At 36.7% G+C, this 19,439-nt stretch overlaps 1 protein-coding gene across 2 annotated transcripts in view; it reads right to left on the minus strand.

Moving 5' to 3' along the window:
- The window catches only part of NELL2 (neural EGFL like 2), a 366,647-nt gene that overhangs the window by 13,394 nt on the left and 333,814 nt on the right, over positions 1 to 19,439 (minus strand). For both annotated transcript variants that reach the window (XM_068561143.1, XM_068561144.1), the window contains exon 18: positions 176 to 369. In XM_068561143.1, the coding sequence (XP_068417244.1) occupies positions 176 to 369 (194 nt within the window). The remainder of the gene's footprint in view (positions 1 to 175; positions 370 to 19,439) is intronic.

Genomic DNA, 19,439 nt, shown 5'->3' on the forward strand with positions numbered 1-19,439 from the left:
TGGGACTAAGAAAGGACCGAGGCAACATTTTGGGTAGGTAAAAATGTTCTGTTATATTAACTGAGTGATGGTTAAATGGGCGTATGAATTTGTCTAAGTTCATCAAGCTGTACACCTGAAATATATGCAAATTACACCTCGATAAAAATGGTTACAATGTTTTGTTTATACTAACCTGACACGAGCACACAGAGCACCGGTCATTTTCCAACACCCAAATCTGACCATTGTGCTTAACTTTTCCATCATGGATGCAGTCCCCTGTGCAGTTCTTTCCGTGAGGACATCGGCAATCATATCCACCATCCAAGTTAAAGCAAATGGTATCATTGGCACAGCTGTGCCTCCCGGTCCCACACTCGTCAATATCTACAGCCAAGAAAAGGCAGCAGGCAATGTGCTTAGAATATGCTCCGTTTCAAACAACTGCAATCAGGCAAGTTGTCTCCTGACATAAAGCATTAAACTGGAAATTAATTTTCATCTTACTGGCATGCATTTCCTATTAATGCTGACTAAAGCAATGTTAATGATCTAGGGATTTCACACAAAAAATATTATCATGCTTGATTTCAAACACCAAATAACCTTGGCTAGATTTTTAACTTTTATATCTCTGTAAATACCATTAGGCTTTATGAAACATTTATATTTTTTGAAAGTTAAGAATAGGACTCAATGTTTCAAACACAAACAGTTTGGCAGTGGAAATTCTAAAAGTGCCTATTTTTTTTTTTAATTGGGGAAATCATCCTCAGTGTTAAAATGGTGCTTACACAAAATCCTTTCTTAGTGGGAAATGAAATGTCATGGAAGACCTGAGGCATTTTTATTCAGTTTCAAGCCCTGTTCTCACAGCTATGTCACCCATATGTAACCTCTTTCCAGTGTTCTGCCCAGGTGTTCTTCCCTTAACAGTCCAGGCATTTTCACACTGTCCTTACACCCTGCGTCTCACCCATGGAAGGGCAAGTGACCATAAGCAATTACCATCTCTCGCACAAAGAATCCCCCAGTTCTTAACTTTTCCATTTCAGATCGTTTCATCTCCTGCTTGACTCAGTTGGCAACTTCTCATTCTTCACCTGACCTCACCTATTCCATGGCAATCACAACCTAAAGCATTTTCATACAGATGAAAAGCAAACATATGTTGACCCACAGATCAGGTCCATATGAAGATATGAGATTCATTTTATTTATCCCCATCATTTAAAGGTCACAAGCCAAAATACATTTCAGGGATACTGTATGAGTGGCAGTAAGGAGTTATTTCCTTTTTCACCTGAGTAAAGGTCAAGAAAGAAAGAATTAAATCACAGCAGGAAAAGTGGGTTAGAGAGAGGATGGAATATATAGCTTTTAACTAGGGGAACTGTACACTGATTTCCCTTCAAAATTATAGAGTTTAGTAACTATCTTCCTTAAATGGTTTGATTTCAACATTGTTGGAGACATGCACTGGTCAAGATTATATTTTAGCCACACTTAAATTCTTAAATACTTAAATTCTGTCATATACGTTTTCCTGAAAATAAGTTACATGATTACTTCTCTCTATGTACTTTGATTTTTATTAGTTCCCGTATCAATAAAACCAATGAATTGAGATGACAGCTGAAAAGGTTTCTATTATAACTACAGTAAACTTTATTATAGCTTGATTTGTCAAGGATAATACTGCTTAAAATTAAAAACTATGATCAAAAAAATAACTCTTAGCTAGCATGAGGATATATTAAAATTTTAAAAAATACATTGATATATATATATGTATACATACATATATATCAGATGAGAAAAAATTTTTCTCTTGGTAATAGAAATGAATTTTGTAAAACACATCTATATTTGTTCTAATCCGAATAATAAGATGTCTTTGATGAGTTGATATTTGTCTCCCATTAAGTATTTTTGTAATTAGCAATTATAGTAAGCAAGAAAAACATTAACCATAGTTGTTTGGTCTCTTTGACAACAATCTCTACAAATACCTCTTACTACCCTTTTAATATCCACTATATTTATATACATTTTTTATATATTTAACCCTTTAAATATCCACTAATATAAGGACACTATTCCGTTAATGGCAATGGCTGGATTTTTACAATCATTTCATTTTGCCTTACATTTAAAATAAAAGCTCTGCTAACAGGTTTGTTTGCTTGCTTGGTTAAAGGCAGACAGAGTCCTTGGATATGATGCAGAAGACAAAGAAGAGAAGATATACAGGTACAAAGAAAATACGTACCCTTAAATAAAGTACATTAAAAATGAAGAAATAGAATAAAAAGCTGCTTACAACAATGGTTGGCATGATGTACTTGTCATGCCTGGAGAAATATATAGGCAAAAACATCATAATGGACTATCCTATTAGATTTGAATTAATTTGAACTTAACTTTCCTGCTTGTTATCTATACTGGGTTTCCCAGTGCCGAAACTATTCTCAATTGAATGATAGTATAGAATTTTGGAATTCATTTTTACATATAGTTTTATCATAATATAAGATTCCTGCATTATATACATAATATATACATAAAGAGTATATATTCTGCCTTGAAAAACCTACTAAAGTATACAGAAATTCCAACTTTAAAAATACTGAGAAGCAGAAGCAAGAAGAACTAAAATCCTGCAGCCTGTGGAACAAAAACCACATTCACAGAAAGACAGACAAGACGAAAAGGCAGAGGGCTATGTACCAGATGAAGGAACAAGATAAAAACCCAGAAAAACAACTAAATGAAGTGGAGATAAGCAACCTTCCAGAAAAAGAATTCAGAATAATGATAGTGAAGATGATCCAGGACCTCAGAATAAGAATGGAGGCAAAGATTGAGAAGATGCAAGAAATGTTTAACAAAGACCTAGAAGATTAAAAAACAAACACCTAGGAGAATTAAAGAACAAACAAACAGAGATGAACAATACAATAACTGAAAAGAAAAATACACTAGAAGGAATCAATAGCAGAATAACTGAGTCAAACGAACGGATAAGTGACCTGGAAGACAGAATAGTGGAATTCACTGCTGCGGAACAGAATAAAGAAAAAAGAATGAAAAGAAATGAAGACAGCCTAAGAGACCTCTGGGACAACATTAAATGCAACAACATTCGCTTTATACGGGTCCCAGAAGGAGAAGAGAGAGAGAAAGGACCAGAGGAAATATTTGAAGAGATTATACTCAAAAACTTCCCTAACATGGGAAAGGAAATAGCCACCCAAGTCCAGGAAGCATAGAGAGTCCAATACAGGATAAACCCAAGGAGAAACACGACGAGACACATAGTAATCAAATTGGCAACAATTAAAGACAAAGGAAAATTATTGAAAGCAGCAAGGGAAAACCGAAAAATAATATACAAGGGAATTCCCATAAGGTTAACAGATGATTTCTCAGCAGAAACGCTACCAGCCAGAAGGGAGTGGCATGACATATTTAAAGTGATGAAAGGGAAGAAGCTACAACCAAGATTACTCTACCCAGCAAGGATCTCATTCAGATTCGCTGGAGAAATCAAAAGCTTTACAGACAAGCTAAGAGATTCAGCACCACCAAACCAGCTCTACAACAAATGACAAAGGAACTTCTCTAAGTGGGAAATACAAGAGAAGAAAAGGACCTACAAAAGCAAACCCAAAACAATTAAGAAAATGGTCATAGGTACATACATATCGGTAATTCCCTTAAACGTGAATGGATTAAATGCTCCAACCAAAACACACAGGCTCACTGAATGGACACAAAAACAAGACCCACATATATGCTGTGTACAAGAGACCCACTTCAGACCTAGGGACACATACAGACTGAAAGTGAGGGGATGTAAAAAGATATTCCATGCAAATGGAAATCAAAAGAAAGCTGGAGTAGCAATATTCATATCACATAAAATAGACTTCAAAATAAAGAATGTTACAAGCGATAAGGAAGGACACTGCACAATGATCAAGGGATCAATCCAAGAAGAAGATATAACAATTATAAATATATATGCACCCGACATAGGAGCACCACAATACATAAGGCAACTGCTAACAGCTATAAAAAAGGAAGTCGACAGTAACACAATAATAGTGGGGGACTTTGACACCTCACTTACAACAATAGACAGATAATTCAAACAGAAAATTAATAAGGAAACACAAGCTTTAAATGACACAATAGACCAGATAGAGTTAATTGATATTTATAGGACATTCCATCCAAAAACAGCAGATTACACTTTCTTCTCAAGTGCTCACGGAACATTCTCCAGGATAGATCACATCTTGGGTCACAAATCTAGCCTCAATAAATTTAAGAAAATTGAAATTACATCAAGCATCTTTTCTGACCAGAACGCTATGAGATTAGAAATCAGTTACAGGATAAAAAACGTAAAAAACACAAACACATGGAGGCTAAGCAATACATTACTAAATAACCAAGACATCACTGAAGAAATCAAAGAGGAAATCAAAAAATACCTAAAGACAAATGACAATGAAAACACGATGATCCAAAACCTATGGGAAGAAGCCAAAGCAGTTCTAAGAGGGAAGTTTACAGCAGTACAATCCTACCTCAAGAAACAACAAACAGCTCCAATAAACAATCTAACCTTACACCTAAAGGAACTAGAGAAAGAAGAACAAACAAAACATTTCTCCAAAGAATACAAGCACATGGCCAAGAAGCACATGAAAAGCTGCTCAACATCACTAATTATTAGAGAAATGCAAATCAAAACTACAATTAGGTATCACCTCACAGCAGTTAGAATGGGCATCATCAGAAAATCTACAAACAACAAATGCTGGAGAGGATGTGGAGAAAACGGAAAGCTCTTGCACTGTTGGTGCAAATGTAAATTGATACAGCCACTATGGAGAACTGTATGGAGGTTCCTTAAAAAACTAAAAATACAATTACCATATGACTTAGCAATCCCACTATTGGGCATATACCCAGAGAAAACTATAATTCAAAAAGACACATGCACCCCAATGTTTATTGCAGCACTATTTACAACAGCCAGGTCATGGAAGCAACCTAAATGCCCATTGACAGATAAATGGATAAAGAAGCTGTAGTACATATATACAATGGAATATTACTCTGCCATAAAAAGGAATGAAGGTAAGAAAATGGCAGCCTCCAGGAGGGCACACATCGGTGAGTACTCTCCAGAACTGCCGCCGGCCATGTCTTTGTCCCTGCAGTGAGCCATAGCTGTCCCCCACCTCTGCAGGAGACGCTCCAATATTAGCAGGAGAAGAGAGGGAGGATGAATAGAAGAATATAACAAGCTGGCAAGTTCTGGAATGCCATGTGGATGACAGGCTCTTGGTGCTCCAGCCAGGCATCAGGGCTGTGCCTCTGAGGTGGGAGAGCCAAGTTCAGGACTGGTCCACAAGAGACCATCCAGCTCCATGTAATATCAAACAGCGAAAATCTCCCAGAGATCTCCATCTCAATGCCAAGACCCAGCTCCACCCAACGACCAGCAAGCTACAGTGCTGGACACCCTATGACAAACAACTAGCAAGACAGGAACACAACCCCACCCATTAGCAGAGAGGCTGCCTAAAATCATAATAAGGTCAAAGACACCCCAAAACACACCACCAGACGTGGACCTGCCCACCAGAAAGTCAAGATCCAGCCTCATCAACCGGAACACAGTCAATAGTCGCCTCCACGAGGAAGCCAACACAACCCACTGAACCAACCTTAGCCACTGGGGACAGACACCACCACCAAAGGGAACTACGAACCTGGAGCATGCGAAAAGGAGACCCCAAACAGAGTAACTTACGCAAAATGAGAAGACAGAGAAACACACAATAGATGAAGGAGCAAGGCAAAAACCCACCAGACCTAACAAATGAAGAGGAAATAGGCAGTCTACCTGAAAAATAATTCAGAATAATGATAGTAAAGATGATCCAAAATGATCCAAGATGATTTATGTTGGAAATAGAATGCAGAAAATACAAGAAATGTTTAACAAGGACCTAGAAGAACTAAAGAACAAACAAACAGTGATGAACAACACAATAAGTGAAATTAAAAATTCTCTAGAAGGGATCAATAGCAGAATAATTGAGGCAGAAGAACGGATAAGTGACCTGGAAGATAAAATAGTGGAAATAACTACGGCAGAGCAGAATAAAGAAAAAAGAATAAAAAGAATTGAGGACAGTCTCAGAGACCTCTCGGACAATATGAAACGCACCAACATTCGAACCATAGGGGTCCCAGAAGAAGAAGAGAAAAACAAATGGTCTGAGAAAATATATAAAGAGATTATAGTTGAAAACTTCCCTAATACGGGAAACGAAATAGTTAATCAAGTCCCAGAGAGTCCATACAGAATAATACAGAAGCACAGAGAGTCCCATACAGAATAAATCCAAGGAGAAACACGCCAAGACACAAATTAATCAAACTATCAAAAATTAAATACAAAGAAAAAATATTAAAAGCAGGAAGGAAAAAACAACAAATAACACACAAGGGAATCCCCATAAGGTAAACAGCAGATCTTTCAGCAGAAACTCTGCAAGCCAGAAGGGAGTGGCAGGACATGTTTAAAGTGATGAAAGGGAAAAACCTACAACCAAGATTACTCTACCCAGTAAGGATCTCATTCATATTTGACGGAGAAATTAAAACCTTAACATACAAGAAAAAGCTAAGAGAATTCAGCACAACCAAACCAGCTTTACAACAAATGCTAAAGGAATTCCTCTAGGCAGGAAACACAAGAGAAGGAAAAGACCTACAATAACAACCCCAAAACAATTAAGAAAATGGTAATAGGAACATACATATCGATAATTACCTTAAATGTGAAAGGATTAAATGCTCCAACCAAAAGACATAGACAGGCTGAATGGATACAAAAACAAGACCTGTACGTAAGCTGTCTATAAGAGACCCACTTCAGACCTAGGGACACATACAGACTGAAAGTGAGGGGATGGAAAAAGATATTCCATGCAAATGGAAATCAAAAGAAAGCTGGAGTAGCAATTCTCATATCAGACAAAATAGACTTTAAATCAAGGCTATTACAACACACGAAGAAGGACACTACATAATGATCAAGGGATCGATCCAAGAAGAAGATATCACAATTGTAAATGTTTTTGCACCCAACATTGGAGCACCTCAATACATAAGGCAAATACTAACAGCCATAAAAGGGGAAATCGACAGCAACACAATCATAGTAGGGGAATTTATTTAACACCCCACTTTCACCAATGGACAGATCATCCAAAATGCAAGTAAATAAGGAAACACAAGCTTTAAATGATTCAATAAACAAGATGGACTTAATTGATATTTATTGGACATTCCATCCAAAAACAACAGAATACACATTCTTCTCAAGTGCCATTGGAACATTCTCCAGGATAGATCATATCTTGGGTCATAAATCAAGCCTTGGTAAATTTAAGAAAACTGAAATCGTGTCAAGTATCTTTTCCAACCACAACACTATGAGACTTGATATCACTTACAGGAAAAAATCTGTAAAAAATACAAACACATGGAGGCTAAACATTACACTACTTAATAACCAAGAGATCACTGAAGAAATCAAAGAGGAAATCAAAAAATACCTAGAAACAAATGACAATGAAAACACGATGACCCAAAACCTATGGAATGCAGCCCAAGAAGTTATAAGAGGGAAGTTTATAGCAATACAATCCTACCTTAAGAAACAAGAAACATGTCAGATAAACAACTTAACCTTACACCTAAAGCAATTAGAGAAATAAGCACAAAAAAACCCCAAAGTTAGCAAAAGGAAAGACATCATAAAGATCTGAGCAGAAATAAATGAAAAAGAAATGAAGGAAACGATAGCAAAGATCAATAAAAACTAAAATCTGGTTCTTCGAGAAGATAAACAAAATTGATAAACCATTAGCAAGACTCATCAAGAAAAAAAGGGAGAAGACTCAAATCAATAGAATTAGAAATGAAAAAGGAGAAGTAACAACTGACACTGCAGAAATACAAAGGATCATGAGAGATTACTACAAGTAACTATATGCCAATAAAATGGACAACCTGGAAGAAATGGACAAATTCTTAGAAATGCACAACTTTCCGAGACTGAACCAGGAAGAAATAGAAAATATGAACAGGTCAATCACAAGCACTGAAATTGAAACTGTGATTAAAAATCTTCCAACAAACAAAAGCCCAGGACCAGATGGCTTCACAGTCAAATTCTATCAAATATTTAGAGAAGAGATAACATCTATCCTTCTCAAACTCTTCCAAAATATAGGAGAGGGAGGAACCCTCCCAAACTCATTCTACGAGGCCACCATCACTCTGATACCAAAACCAGACAAAAATGTCACAAAGAAAGAAAACCACAGGTCAATATCACTGATGAAGATAGATGGAAAAATCCTCAACAAAATACAAGCAAACAGAATCCAACAGCACATTAAAAGGATCATACACCATGATCAAGTGCGGTTCATCCCAGAAATGCAAGGATTCTTCAATATAGGCAAATCCATCAATATGATACACCATATTAACAAATTTAAGGGGAAAACAATATGATCATCTCAACAGATGCAGAGAAAGCTTTCGACAAAATTCAACACCCATTTATGATAAAAACCCTGCAGAAAGTAGGCATAGAGGGAACTTTCCTCAACATAATAAAGGCCATATATGACAAACCCACAGCCAACATCGTCCTCAATGGTGAAAAACTGAAACCATTTCCACTAAGATCAGGAACAAGACAAGGTTGCCCACTCTCACTACTATATTCAACATAGTTTTGGAAGTTTCAGCCACAGCAATCAGAGAAGAAAAAGAAATAAAAGGAATCCAAATCAGAATAGAAGAAGTAAAGCTGTCACTGTTTGCAGATGACATGATACTATACATAGAGAGTCCTAAAGAAGCTATCAGAAAACTACTAGAGCTAATCAATGAATTTGGTAACGTAGCAGGATACAAAATTAATGCACAGAAATCTCTTTCATTCCTATACACTAATGATGAAAAATCTGAAAGTGAAATTAAGAAAACACTCCCATTTACCACTGCAACAAAAAGAATAAAATATCTAGGAATAAACCTACCTAAGGAGACAAAAGACCTGTATGCAGAAAATTATAAGACACTGATGAAAGAAATTAAAGGTGATACCAACAGATGGAGAGATATACCATGTTCTTGGATTGGAAGAATCAACATTGTGAAAATGACTCTACTACCCAAAGCAATCTACAGATTCAATGCAATCCCTATCAAACTACCACTGGCATTTTTCACAGAACTAGAACAAAAAATTTCTCAATTTGTATGGAAACGCAAGAGACCCCGAATAGCCAAAGCAATCTTGAGAAAGAAAAACGGAGCTGGAGGAATCAGGCTCCTTGACTTCAGACTATACTACAAAGCTACAGCAATCAAGACAATATGCTACTGGCACAAAACCAGAAATATAGATCAATGGAACAGGATAGAAAGCCCAGAGATAAACCCATGCACATATGGTCACCTTATCTTTGATAAAGGAGACAAGAATATACAGTGGAGAAAAGACAGCCTCTTCAATAGCTGGTGCTGGGAAAACTGGACACCTACATGTAAAAGAATGAAATTAGAACACTCTCTAACACCATACGCAAAATAAACTCAAAATGGATTAAAGACCTAAATGTAAGGCCATACAGTATCAAACTCTTAGAGGAAAACATAGGCAGAACACTCTTTGACATAAATCACAGCAAGATCCTTTTTGACCCACCTCCTAGAGTAATGGAAATAAAACCAAAAATAAACACATGGGACCTAATGAAACTTAAAAGCTTTTGCACAGCAAAGGAAACCACAAAGAAGACCAAAAGACAACCCTCAGAATGGGAGAAAATATTTGCAAATGAAGCAACTGACAAAGCATTAATCTCCAAAATTTACAAGCAGCTCAATATCAAAAAGACAAACAACCCAACCCAAAAATGGGGAGAAGACCTAAATAGATATTTCTCCAAAGAGATATACAGATTGCCAACAGGGACATGAAAGAATGCTCAACATCATTAATCATTAGAGAAATGCAAATGAAAACTACAATGAGATATCATCTCACACTGGTCAGAATGGCCATCATCAAAAAATCTACAAACAATAAATGCTGGAGAGGGTGTGGAGAAAAGGGAACCCCCTTCCACTGTTGGTGGGAATGTAAATTGATACAGCCACTATGGAGAACAGTATGGAGGTTCCTTAGAAATATAAGAATAGAACTACCATACCACCCAGCAATCTCACTACTGGGCGTATACCCTGAGAAAACCATAATTCAAAAAGAGTCATGTACCAAAATGTTCATTGCAGCTCTATTTACAACAGCCAGGACATGGAAGCAACCTAAGTGTCCATCAACAGATGAATGGATAAAGAAGATGTGGCACATATATACAATGGAATATTACTCAGCCATAAAAAGAAACAAAATTGAGTTATTTGTAGTGAGGTGGATGGACCTAGAGTCTGTCATACAGAGTGAAGTAAGTCAGAAAGAGAAAAACAAATACCGTATGCTAGCACATATATATGGAATTTAAAAAAGAAAAAATGGTCATGAAGAACCTAGGGACAAGATGGGAATAAAGACACAGACCTACTAGAGAATGGACTTGAGGATACAGGGAGGGGGAAGGGTAAGCTGGGACAAAGCGAGAGAGTGGCATGGACATATATACACTACCAAACGTAAAATAGATAGCTAGTGGGAAGCAACTGCATAATACAGGGAGATCAGCTCGGTGCTTGCGACCACCTAGAGGGGTCGGATAAGGAGGATGGGAGGGAGGGAGATGCAAGAGGGAAGAGATATGGGGACATATGTATATGTATAACTGATTCACTTTGCTATAAAGCAGAAACTGACATACCATTGTAAAGCAATTATATCCAATAAAGATGTTAAAAAGAAAAAAAAAGGAACGAAATTGGGTCACTTGTAGAGACGTGGATGCATCTAGAGACTGTCATACAGAGTGAAGCAAGTCAGAAAGAGAAAAACAGATATCACATATTAACGCATATATTTGGAACCTACAAAATGGTACAGATGAACCTGTTTGCAGGGCAGAAATTGAGACAAAGAAGTAGAGAAAAAACGTATGGACACCAAGGGGGGAAAGCGGCGGTGTGGGGAGGGTGGTGGTGTGATGAATTGGGAGATTGGGATTGACATGTATACACTGTTGTGTATAAAATGGATGACTAATAAGAACGTGCTATATAAAAAAATTAATTTAAAAAAAAAAAGAGGAAAGCAAAAGTACTGAGAGACAAAGGACAATGAAAACACGATGATCCAAAACCTTTGGGATGCCGCAAAAGCAGTTCTAAGAGGGAAGTTTATAGCAATACAATCCTTCCTGAAGAAACAACAAACATCTCAAATAAACAATCTAAACTTACACCTAAAGGAACTAGAGAACGAAGAACAAACAAAACACAAACTTAGTAGAAGGAAAGAAATCATGAAGATCAGAGCAGAAATAAATGAAATAGAAACAAAGAAAACAATAGCAAAGATCAATAAAACTAAAAGCTGTTTCTTTGAGAAGATAAACAAAATTGATAAACCATTAGCCAGACTCATCAAGAAAATGAGGGAGAGGACTCAAATCAATAAAATTTGAAACGAAAAAGGAGAAGTTGCAACAGACACCGCAGAAATACAAAGCATCCTAAGAGACTACTACAAGCAACTCTATGCCAATAAAATGGAAAACCTGGAAGAAATGGACAAATTCTTAGAAAGGTATAATCTTCCAAGGCTGAACCAGGAAGAAATAGAAAATATGAACAGAACAATCACAATAATGAAATTGAAAATGCGATTAAAAATCTTCCCACAAACAAAAGTCCAGGACCAGATGGCTTCACAGGTGAATTCTTCAAACATTTGGAGAACAGCTAACACCCATACTTCTCAAACTCTTCCAAAAAATTGCAGAGGAAGGAACACTCCTAAACTAATTCTATGAGGCCACCATCACCCTGATACCAAAACCAGACAAAGTTACTACAAGAAAAGAAAATTACTGACCAATATCACTGACGAATATAGATGCAAAAATCCTCAACAAAATACTAGCAAACAGAATCCAACAGCACATTAAAAGGATCATACACCATGATCAAGTGGGATTTATCCCAAGGATGCAAGGATCCTTCAATATACGCAAATCAATCAATGTGATACACCATATTAACAAATTGAAGAATAAAAACCATATGATCATTTCAATAGATGCAGGAAAAGCTTTTGACAAAATTCAACACCCATTTATGACAAAAACTCTCCAGAGAGTGGGCATAGAGGGAAGCTACCTCAACATAATAAAGGCCATATACGACAATGCCACAGCAAACATTATTCTCAACGGTGAAAAACTGAAAGCATTACCTCTAGGATGAGGAACAAGATAAGGATGTCCACTCACACCACTATTATTCGACACAGTTTTGGAAATCCTAGCCACAGCAATCATAGAAGAAAAAGAAATAAAAGGAATACAAATTGGAAAAGAAGAAGTAAAACTGTCACTGTTTGCAGATGAGATGATACTATACACAGAGAATCTTAAAGATGCCGCCAGAAAGCTACTAGAGCTAATCAATGAATTTGGTAAAGTTGGAGGATACAAAATTAATGCACAGAAATCTCTTGCATTCCTATACACTAATGATGAAAAATCTGAAAGAGAAATTAAGGAAACCCTCCATTTACCATTGCAACAAAAAGAATAAAATACCTAGGAATAAACCTACCTAGGGAGACAAAAGACCTGTATGCAGAAAACTATAAGACACTGATGAAAGAAATTAAAGATGATATAAACAGATGGAGAGATATACCATGTTCTTGGATTGGAAGAATCAATATTGTGAAAATGACCATACTACTGAAAGCAATCTACAGATTCAATGCAATCCCTATCAAATTACCAATGGCATTTTTTACACAACTAGAACAAAAAATGTTAAAATTTCTATGGAGACACAAAAGACCCTGAATAGCCAAAGCAGTCTTGAAGGAAAAAACCGGAGCTGGAGGAATCAGACTCCCTGACTTCAGACTATACTACAAAGTTACAGTAATCAAGACAATATGCTACTGGCACAAAGAGAGAAATATAGATCAATGGAACAGGATAGAAAGCCCAGAGATAAACCCACGCACATATGGTCACCTTATTTTTGATAAAGGAGGCAAGAATATACAGTGGAGAAAAGGCAGCCTCTTCAATAAGTGGTGCTGGGAAAACTGGACAGCTACATGTAAAAGAATGAAATTAGAACACTCCCTAACACCATACGCAAAAGTAAACTCAAAATGGATTAGAGAACTAAATGTAAGACCAGACACTATAAAACTCTTAGAGGAAGACTTAGAAGAACACTCTTTGACATAAATCACAGCAAGATCTTTTTTGACCCACCTCCTAGAGTAATGGAAATAAAAACAAAAATAAACAAATGGGACCTAATGAAACTTAAAAGCTTTTGCAAAGCAAAGGAAACTACAAACAAGACCAAAAGACAACCCTCAGAATGGGAGAACATATTTGCAAACGAATCAACGGATAAAGGATTAATCTCCAAAATATATAAACAGCTCATGCAGCTCAGTATTAAAAAAACAAAAAACCCAATCCAAAAATGGGTAGAAGACCTAAATAGACATTTCTCCAAAGAAGACATACAGATGGCCAAGAAGCACATGAAAAGCTGCTCAACATCACTAATTATTAGAGAAATGCAAATCAAAACTGCAATGAGGTATCACCTCACACCAGTTAGAATGGGCTTCATCAGAAAATCTACAAACAACAAATGCTGGAGAGGGTGTGGAGAAAAGGGAACCCTCTTGCACTGTTGGTGGGAATGTAAATTGATACAGCCTCTATTGGGAACAGTATGGAGGTTCCTTAAAAAACTAAAAATAGAATTACCATATGACCCAGCATCCCACTATTGGGCATATACACAGAGAAAACCATAATTCAAAAAGACACATGCACCCCCCAATGTTCATTGCAGCTCTATTTACAATCACCAGGTCATGGAAGCAACCTAAATGCCCATTGACAGATAAATGGATAAAGAAGTTGTGGTACATATATACAATGGAAGATTACACAGCCATAAAAAGGAACAAAACTGGGTCATTTGTAGAGACGTGGATGGATCTAGAGACTGTCATACAGAGTGAAGTAAGCCAGAAAGAAAAAAACAAATATCGTATATTAATGCATATATGTGGAAGCTAGAAAAATGGTACAGATGAACCAGTGTGCAGGGCAGACACAGATATAGAGAACAAATGTATGGATACCAAGGGGGGAAAGTGGCGGGTGAGCAGTGGGGGGATGAAGTGGGAGATTGGGATTGATATATATACACTAATATGTATAAAATGGAGAACTAATAACCCGCTGTATAAAAAAATAAGTAAAATAAAATTCAAAAAACAAATACTGGTACATGCTTTAGTGAGTGATTGGAGAAATAATGTTGCTGAAGCCAGTGGTCAAGTGTCACTTCCCATCGAACTTGAGCTAGCAGCAGCTTTTGACACAGGTCCTTCCCTCTCCCTGATAAATTTCCTTTACTTGCTTCCTATGGATGTTTCTTCTGCCCACATACACATTCTCCAGGTGTGGCAGTTACAGTATGAATAAGATTTAGCCAAGCAAAGAGGAGGTAAAGACTGGTCTAGTCAGAGGTAAGGGTGTGTTTGAGTCCCAATGTTCAGAGCCATCAAGATGTGTTAGAGGATCAGAAGTACTGGTATGACTTGAATGTCTAGGGAGAGCAGAATGGGTAGACATGCAGCTGAAGAGGTTCTTAGGGATCAGTTAAAAGTCATGTTGTAAGAAATTTGAACCTTATCTTAAAGACAATAAAATGTCATTTTTGGGAATTGCAAAAAAAAAATGATAATCAGATATCCATTTTTGAAAGGGTCCTTTGGCTTCACTGTGGAAAAGGGATTTAAATGGATTAGAAATTGAAGCTAGGAGACCGATTAATAGACTGTTCAGTATTCCAGGAAAGAGATGGTCATATAATAAAAGGAAACACTTATATAGTGGTTGGTATGTATCAAATTCTAAGTACTTTCATATAATGACTCATTTTATATAATGACTCACAACAACCGTGAAAGGTACCATCATTATCTCCATTGTATAGATCAGGAAATTGAGGCCTAGACATGTTGAATAACTTTCTCAGGGTCACACAGCTAGTAAGGTATACAGCCCAGATGGGAACCCAAGCTGTCAGGCTCCAAGTCTGTGCTCGTAGGCATAATGCTGTATTGAATAGTAGCAGTGGGGATGCATAGAAAGAAACAACAAAACTAAAATCTTCCAAGATAGAAACAACAAAGATACAGCAACTTCTTAGTGATTTGTTGGCTTCAAAGACTAGGGTGAGAGAAGGGTCATGAATGATTAGATTTCCCTCTTGGAAAATTTGGTTGATGCTATTTATACAAAGAAGAGCAAGATTTTTCTGGGGAGTGGAAGTAGGTGGCAGGGATGAGCAAAGACATGAGTTAGTTTGACATGTTGAAATACACTTTCCTCTGGGCTTCCAGGTAGAGCTATCCAGCTGGATATGTGGATCTGGAATTCAGAAAATAGGACTGGGCCAAAATATAGATTTGGTGGAGATACACTTTCATCATTCCCTTTCTCAAAAATAAACTTTCAGACTCAAGTTCAAACTTATTAGAAAGGCATTTAAAGCCACTTCCTTTGCTGGCACTCTCTTTCCCTATCTCAATGAGCCAATAATCACATCATACTTAAGTCCTGAAACAATGCTAGATATTCAATCCTTTCTTGATCCCAACAGGAAATAATTTCTCTCTTTGTTTCATTATGGCTCTGAATTCATACTTTTCTTATGTATTCATCATTTTCAACTTTGCAGCTTTCTCCTCTATTGAAAAACTTACTACATTCTATCTTGTATGACAGTTGTTACTGTACATATTTTATCTCGACTGCAAGCTGAGAGCAGTGATCATACCTCCTTTATATTTCTTCACAGCAGGTGCCTGGTAAAGTACCTCAAGGTACCTGTGCATAGATTCAGTAACCACTTCTTGAGTTGAAATAGATTCATTTCATTTTCATACTTTTCCCTGATTTAAGTTTAGAATTTATAGTATTTGGCTTGAACATAATACTCAAAAGATGTTACCCTATAAACATTTTTTTGGGGTCATACAAGTTCAAAAAATCCTCACCAAGCATAAAGATAATCCAGAAATAAAAGCTTTAAATAAAGGTAAATGTGGGCATGAAAATACAATATTCTTACCTGGAAAAAAAAAATACTGGGCTTTATCCTCAGAGAGAGACAAATTTTCAGGCACATTAGGAATGATGATATGGACAAGGAAAATGGTACCCTTGTACATTACCTGGCAATTCAATGTCTACACCTCTGAAGTAAATGGATGAGCAAAACAGTTTACACTTTGTATGAATGCAGTTTATAAACATGTATTTGTAGATTACACAGCCTAAAAAGTAGTGAAACAGTGCAAAGTTATTTATTCACATTTTCAAATATGAATATTATACTTCAGCATAATTATAAACCCACTGCTGTGGCTTTGTCCACGTTGAAATGCTTCTTTTCTTTTCCCCCAGCACAGAAAAATTGAACCTGCTCAGATATAATCACACTCTTAAAATTGCATCCTTCTAAATACTAATATTACAATTCTACAAATCACTGAAATTGCAGTAAATAGATAGTTGTTAAAAAGAAGCACTTTAGTTCTCTCTTGTTTTATACAACATAGGTGGGTTCTTTTAAAAGTATTCTTCAGAGCACACTGTCTTCTGAAAGAGTAGCAGATTTTTATGACAATCATTATAAATTATACTGGAAGATAATAATAGAATCATCTTTCTAGAATTGTGGTTCTTTTTAAAAAAGTAAGATTTCCCATTCTTTCTGTATTTACGGAATTTCCTCAAAAAGCCTTTTCTGTGTAGGCATTTCATAGAATCCTTTACTTCCCTATATTCATCTTTATCATGTGTTATTTTAATGGCTAGTTTCACTTTGTTACTTTTGGACACTAATGAATGCACTAATTATGTTTTGTCATTTTGTCCTGACCGTTACATCTTTACTGTATGTCATATCATATGTCTAGTGGAAAAGTGAAGTACTTCTTTTTTCTCAGTTAAATAAGCAGAGTTATCGACAGAGAAAGAAGAGAAAGAAAGTGGTATCTAAGATTTGAGGAGACGGAAGACGGTATGCAGGGGAAAGTAACTAAGAGTTGCAGGGGAAAGTAACTAAGGAAATAAAGTAGGAATACTGGGTGATGTCGGTGGTCCTCAGAGCAGGTAGTTTACAAGATGGCCTCCAACGATCTTCACCATTTAATATTCACATGCTTGTGTAATCCTCTCCCCTTGGACTTACTGACTGGCTTCTAACAAATAGACTATGGGAGAAGTGATGAAATGTCACATCTGAGATTCAGTTATGGAAAGACTGTGGCTGCCATCTTGGGCACCTGCTTATTCTAGGGGAAGCCAGCCCCCAGCCCTGTGGAGTAGCTTATGTGTTAAGGAAACAAGGCCTGCCAATAGCCACATGAGTGACCTTCATTCTCTCCACTCCCATCCCAGACAAGTCTTCAAGATGAGACCACATTCCTGGGCAACAACTTGATGGTAGTAACCTCATTAGAAACCTTGAACCAGAGGCATTCAGTTAAGCTGTGCATAGATTCCTTACCCACAGAAGTTGTGAGATGACTTTTGTTGTTTTCAGTTTCTAAGTTTTGGGGGTAACTTTTAATGCATCAATAGATAACTAATACAGCCCTCTTGAGACATGTGGTCATAAATTTAAAAGATAGTGAAAGCAGTTGCAAATATAAAGTAAGATAGTCAGCAGAGGTATGTATTTTTTCTAGTTACATTCTGATGCACAGAAAAGGATACCAAGCAAAATTAAACACAGGTTACCCCTAGAGCAGAAGAGGAAGGGATGGGAAAAAGGGGGAGATGAAATAAAGATACATTTTCAGCTTTGCTCTATATACTTCTGTATGATCTGAATTATTTATAATCAGCTTGTATTCATTCTTTATGGATGTAACTTAAAATAAAATAAAAGACAATCTTAAAAAGGTAGCATTGAAGATTTCTTCCTCATAATATACTATAGAAAACAGGCAAAATATTTTATCAGGGAAGGGCAAAATCACACGGTTTGATCGGCTTCTTGAATGGCATTCTCTACAGGGCTGGAAGTACGCATTCTGGAACATTCACAAGTGCCAGGTAGAGGCTTCAGACACAGCTAAGTGGTTATTTGCAAATGCCAGGTTTTAGCCCCTGGTAAGGCAGTACCGTTCCCATTCCGCGTAACAATCCAGATGAACGTTCCGCTCAAGGTCCAGAGCTCTGCAGCTGCTGGCAAAGCACGCTGGGAGCCTTGGCATCTATCATCCAAGTCTGTTTCACTTTTCTCTGTGTGAAAACCTCTTGAGGCCCAAGGATAAAAGACATCTCATCATTTAAGCGTCAAGCACTGCTAAGTCAGATTCTCCAAGGCTTTCATCGACTGTGTCATTTTAGCCACATCATTCTCTTAGGCTGTTACTCTATGAAGGTGTAAACACCAGTGGAGAAAATAATGACTTCTTGAGGTTTGTTTTGTTTTCCAATCCTATGCCAAAGCCTTTTAGTATGGTTGGTTTCCCTGACAATTATTCACTGTGCTTTGCTTACTCTGCCTGCCTCCTAACTATCGTGCCCCTTAATAGAGGATATAAGGGAGCAGAGTTGTCAATTCACTGAAAATAAGTCAAAATTCATGGTAAATAATTGAATATAATCTTTTCAAATTTCCACTCTTATTAGATTGACATCTTCTGTGAAGCAGGGACCATATCTTCTGTATCCAACATTCACTAAATATCTCTGACTTTGCCAGGTAAGTGATACATTAGGAATAGCCCAGAGTAGCATGAATTATGTTTCCCTTGGCCATATCATCATTGTATTTCCTCTACCCTCATTTTCCCTCTATCCTGCTTTCCTCATCTATTTTTTTCTAGCTCTTTTTTGGGTCAGATTTTTACATGCTGCCATTTAAAAAATTTATCTGACATTATGGGTTTATTCATTCTAAAACACCCTTCAACAGTATCCACAGAAAATTGGTTTACTATTGCAGGTTTTAATTATCTAAAAATCAGTTATCATAATTAGCAAGAGAAAGTTAGATTTTAACATGTTTCTAATCACTGTTGTATAAACACACAGCAAAAATCACCAATACCTTAAATGTTAGATCAATGTCTACTATTT

Source organism: Eschrichtius robustus, chromosome 13, assembly GCF_028021215.1.
Source record: "Eschrichtius robustus isolate mEscRob2 chromosome 13, mEscRob2.pri, whole genome shotgun sequence".
NCBI classification, from domain to species: domain Eukaryota; kingdom Metazoa; phylum Chordata; class Mammalia; order Artiodactyla; family Eschrichtiidae; genus Eschrichtius; species Eschrichtius robustus.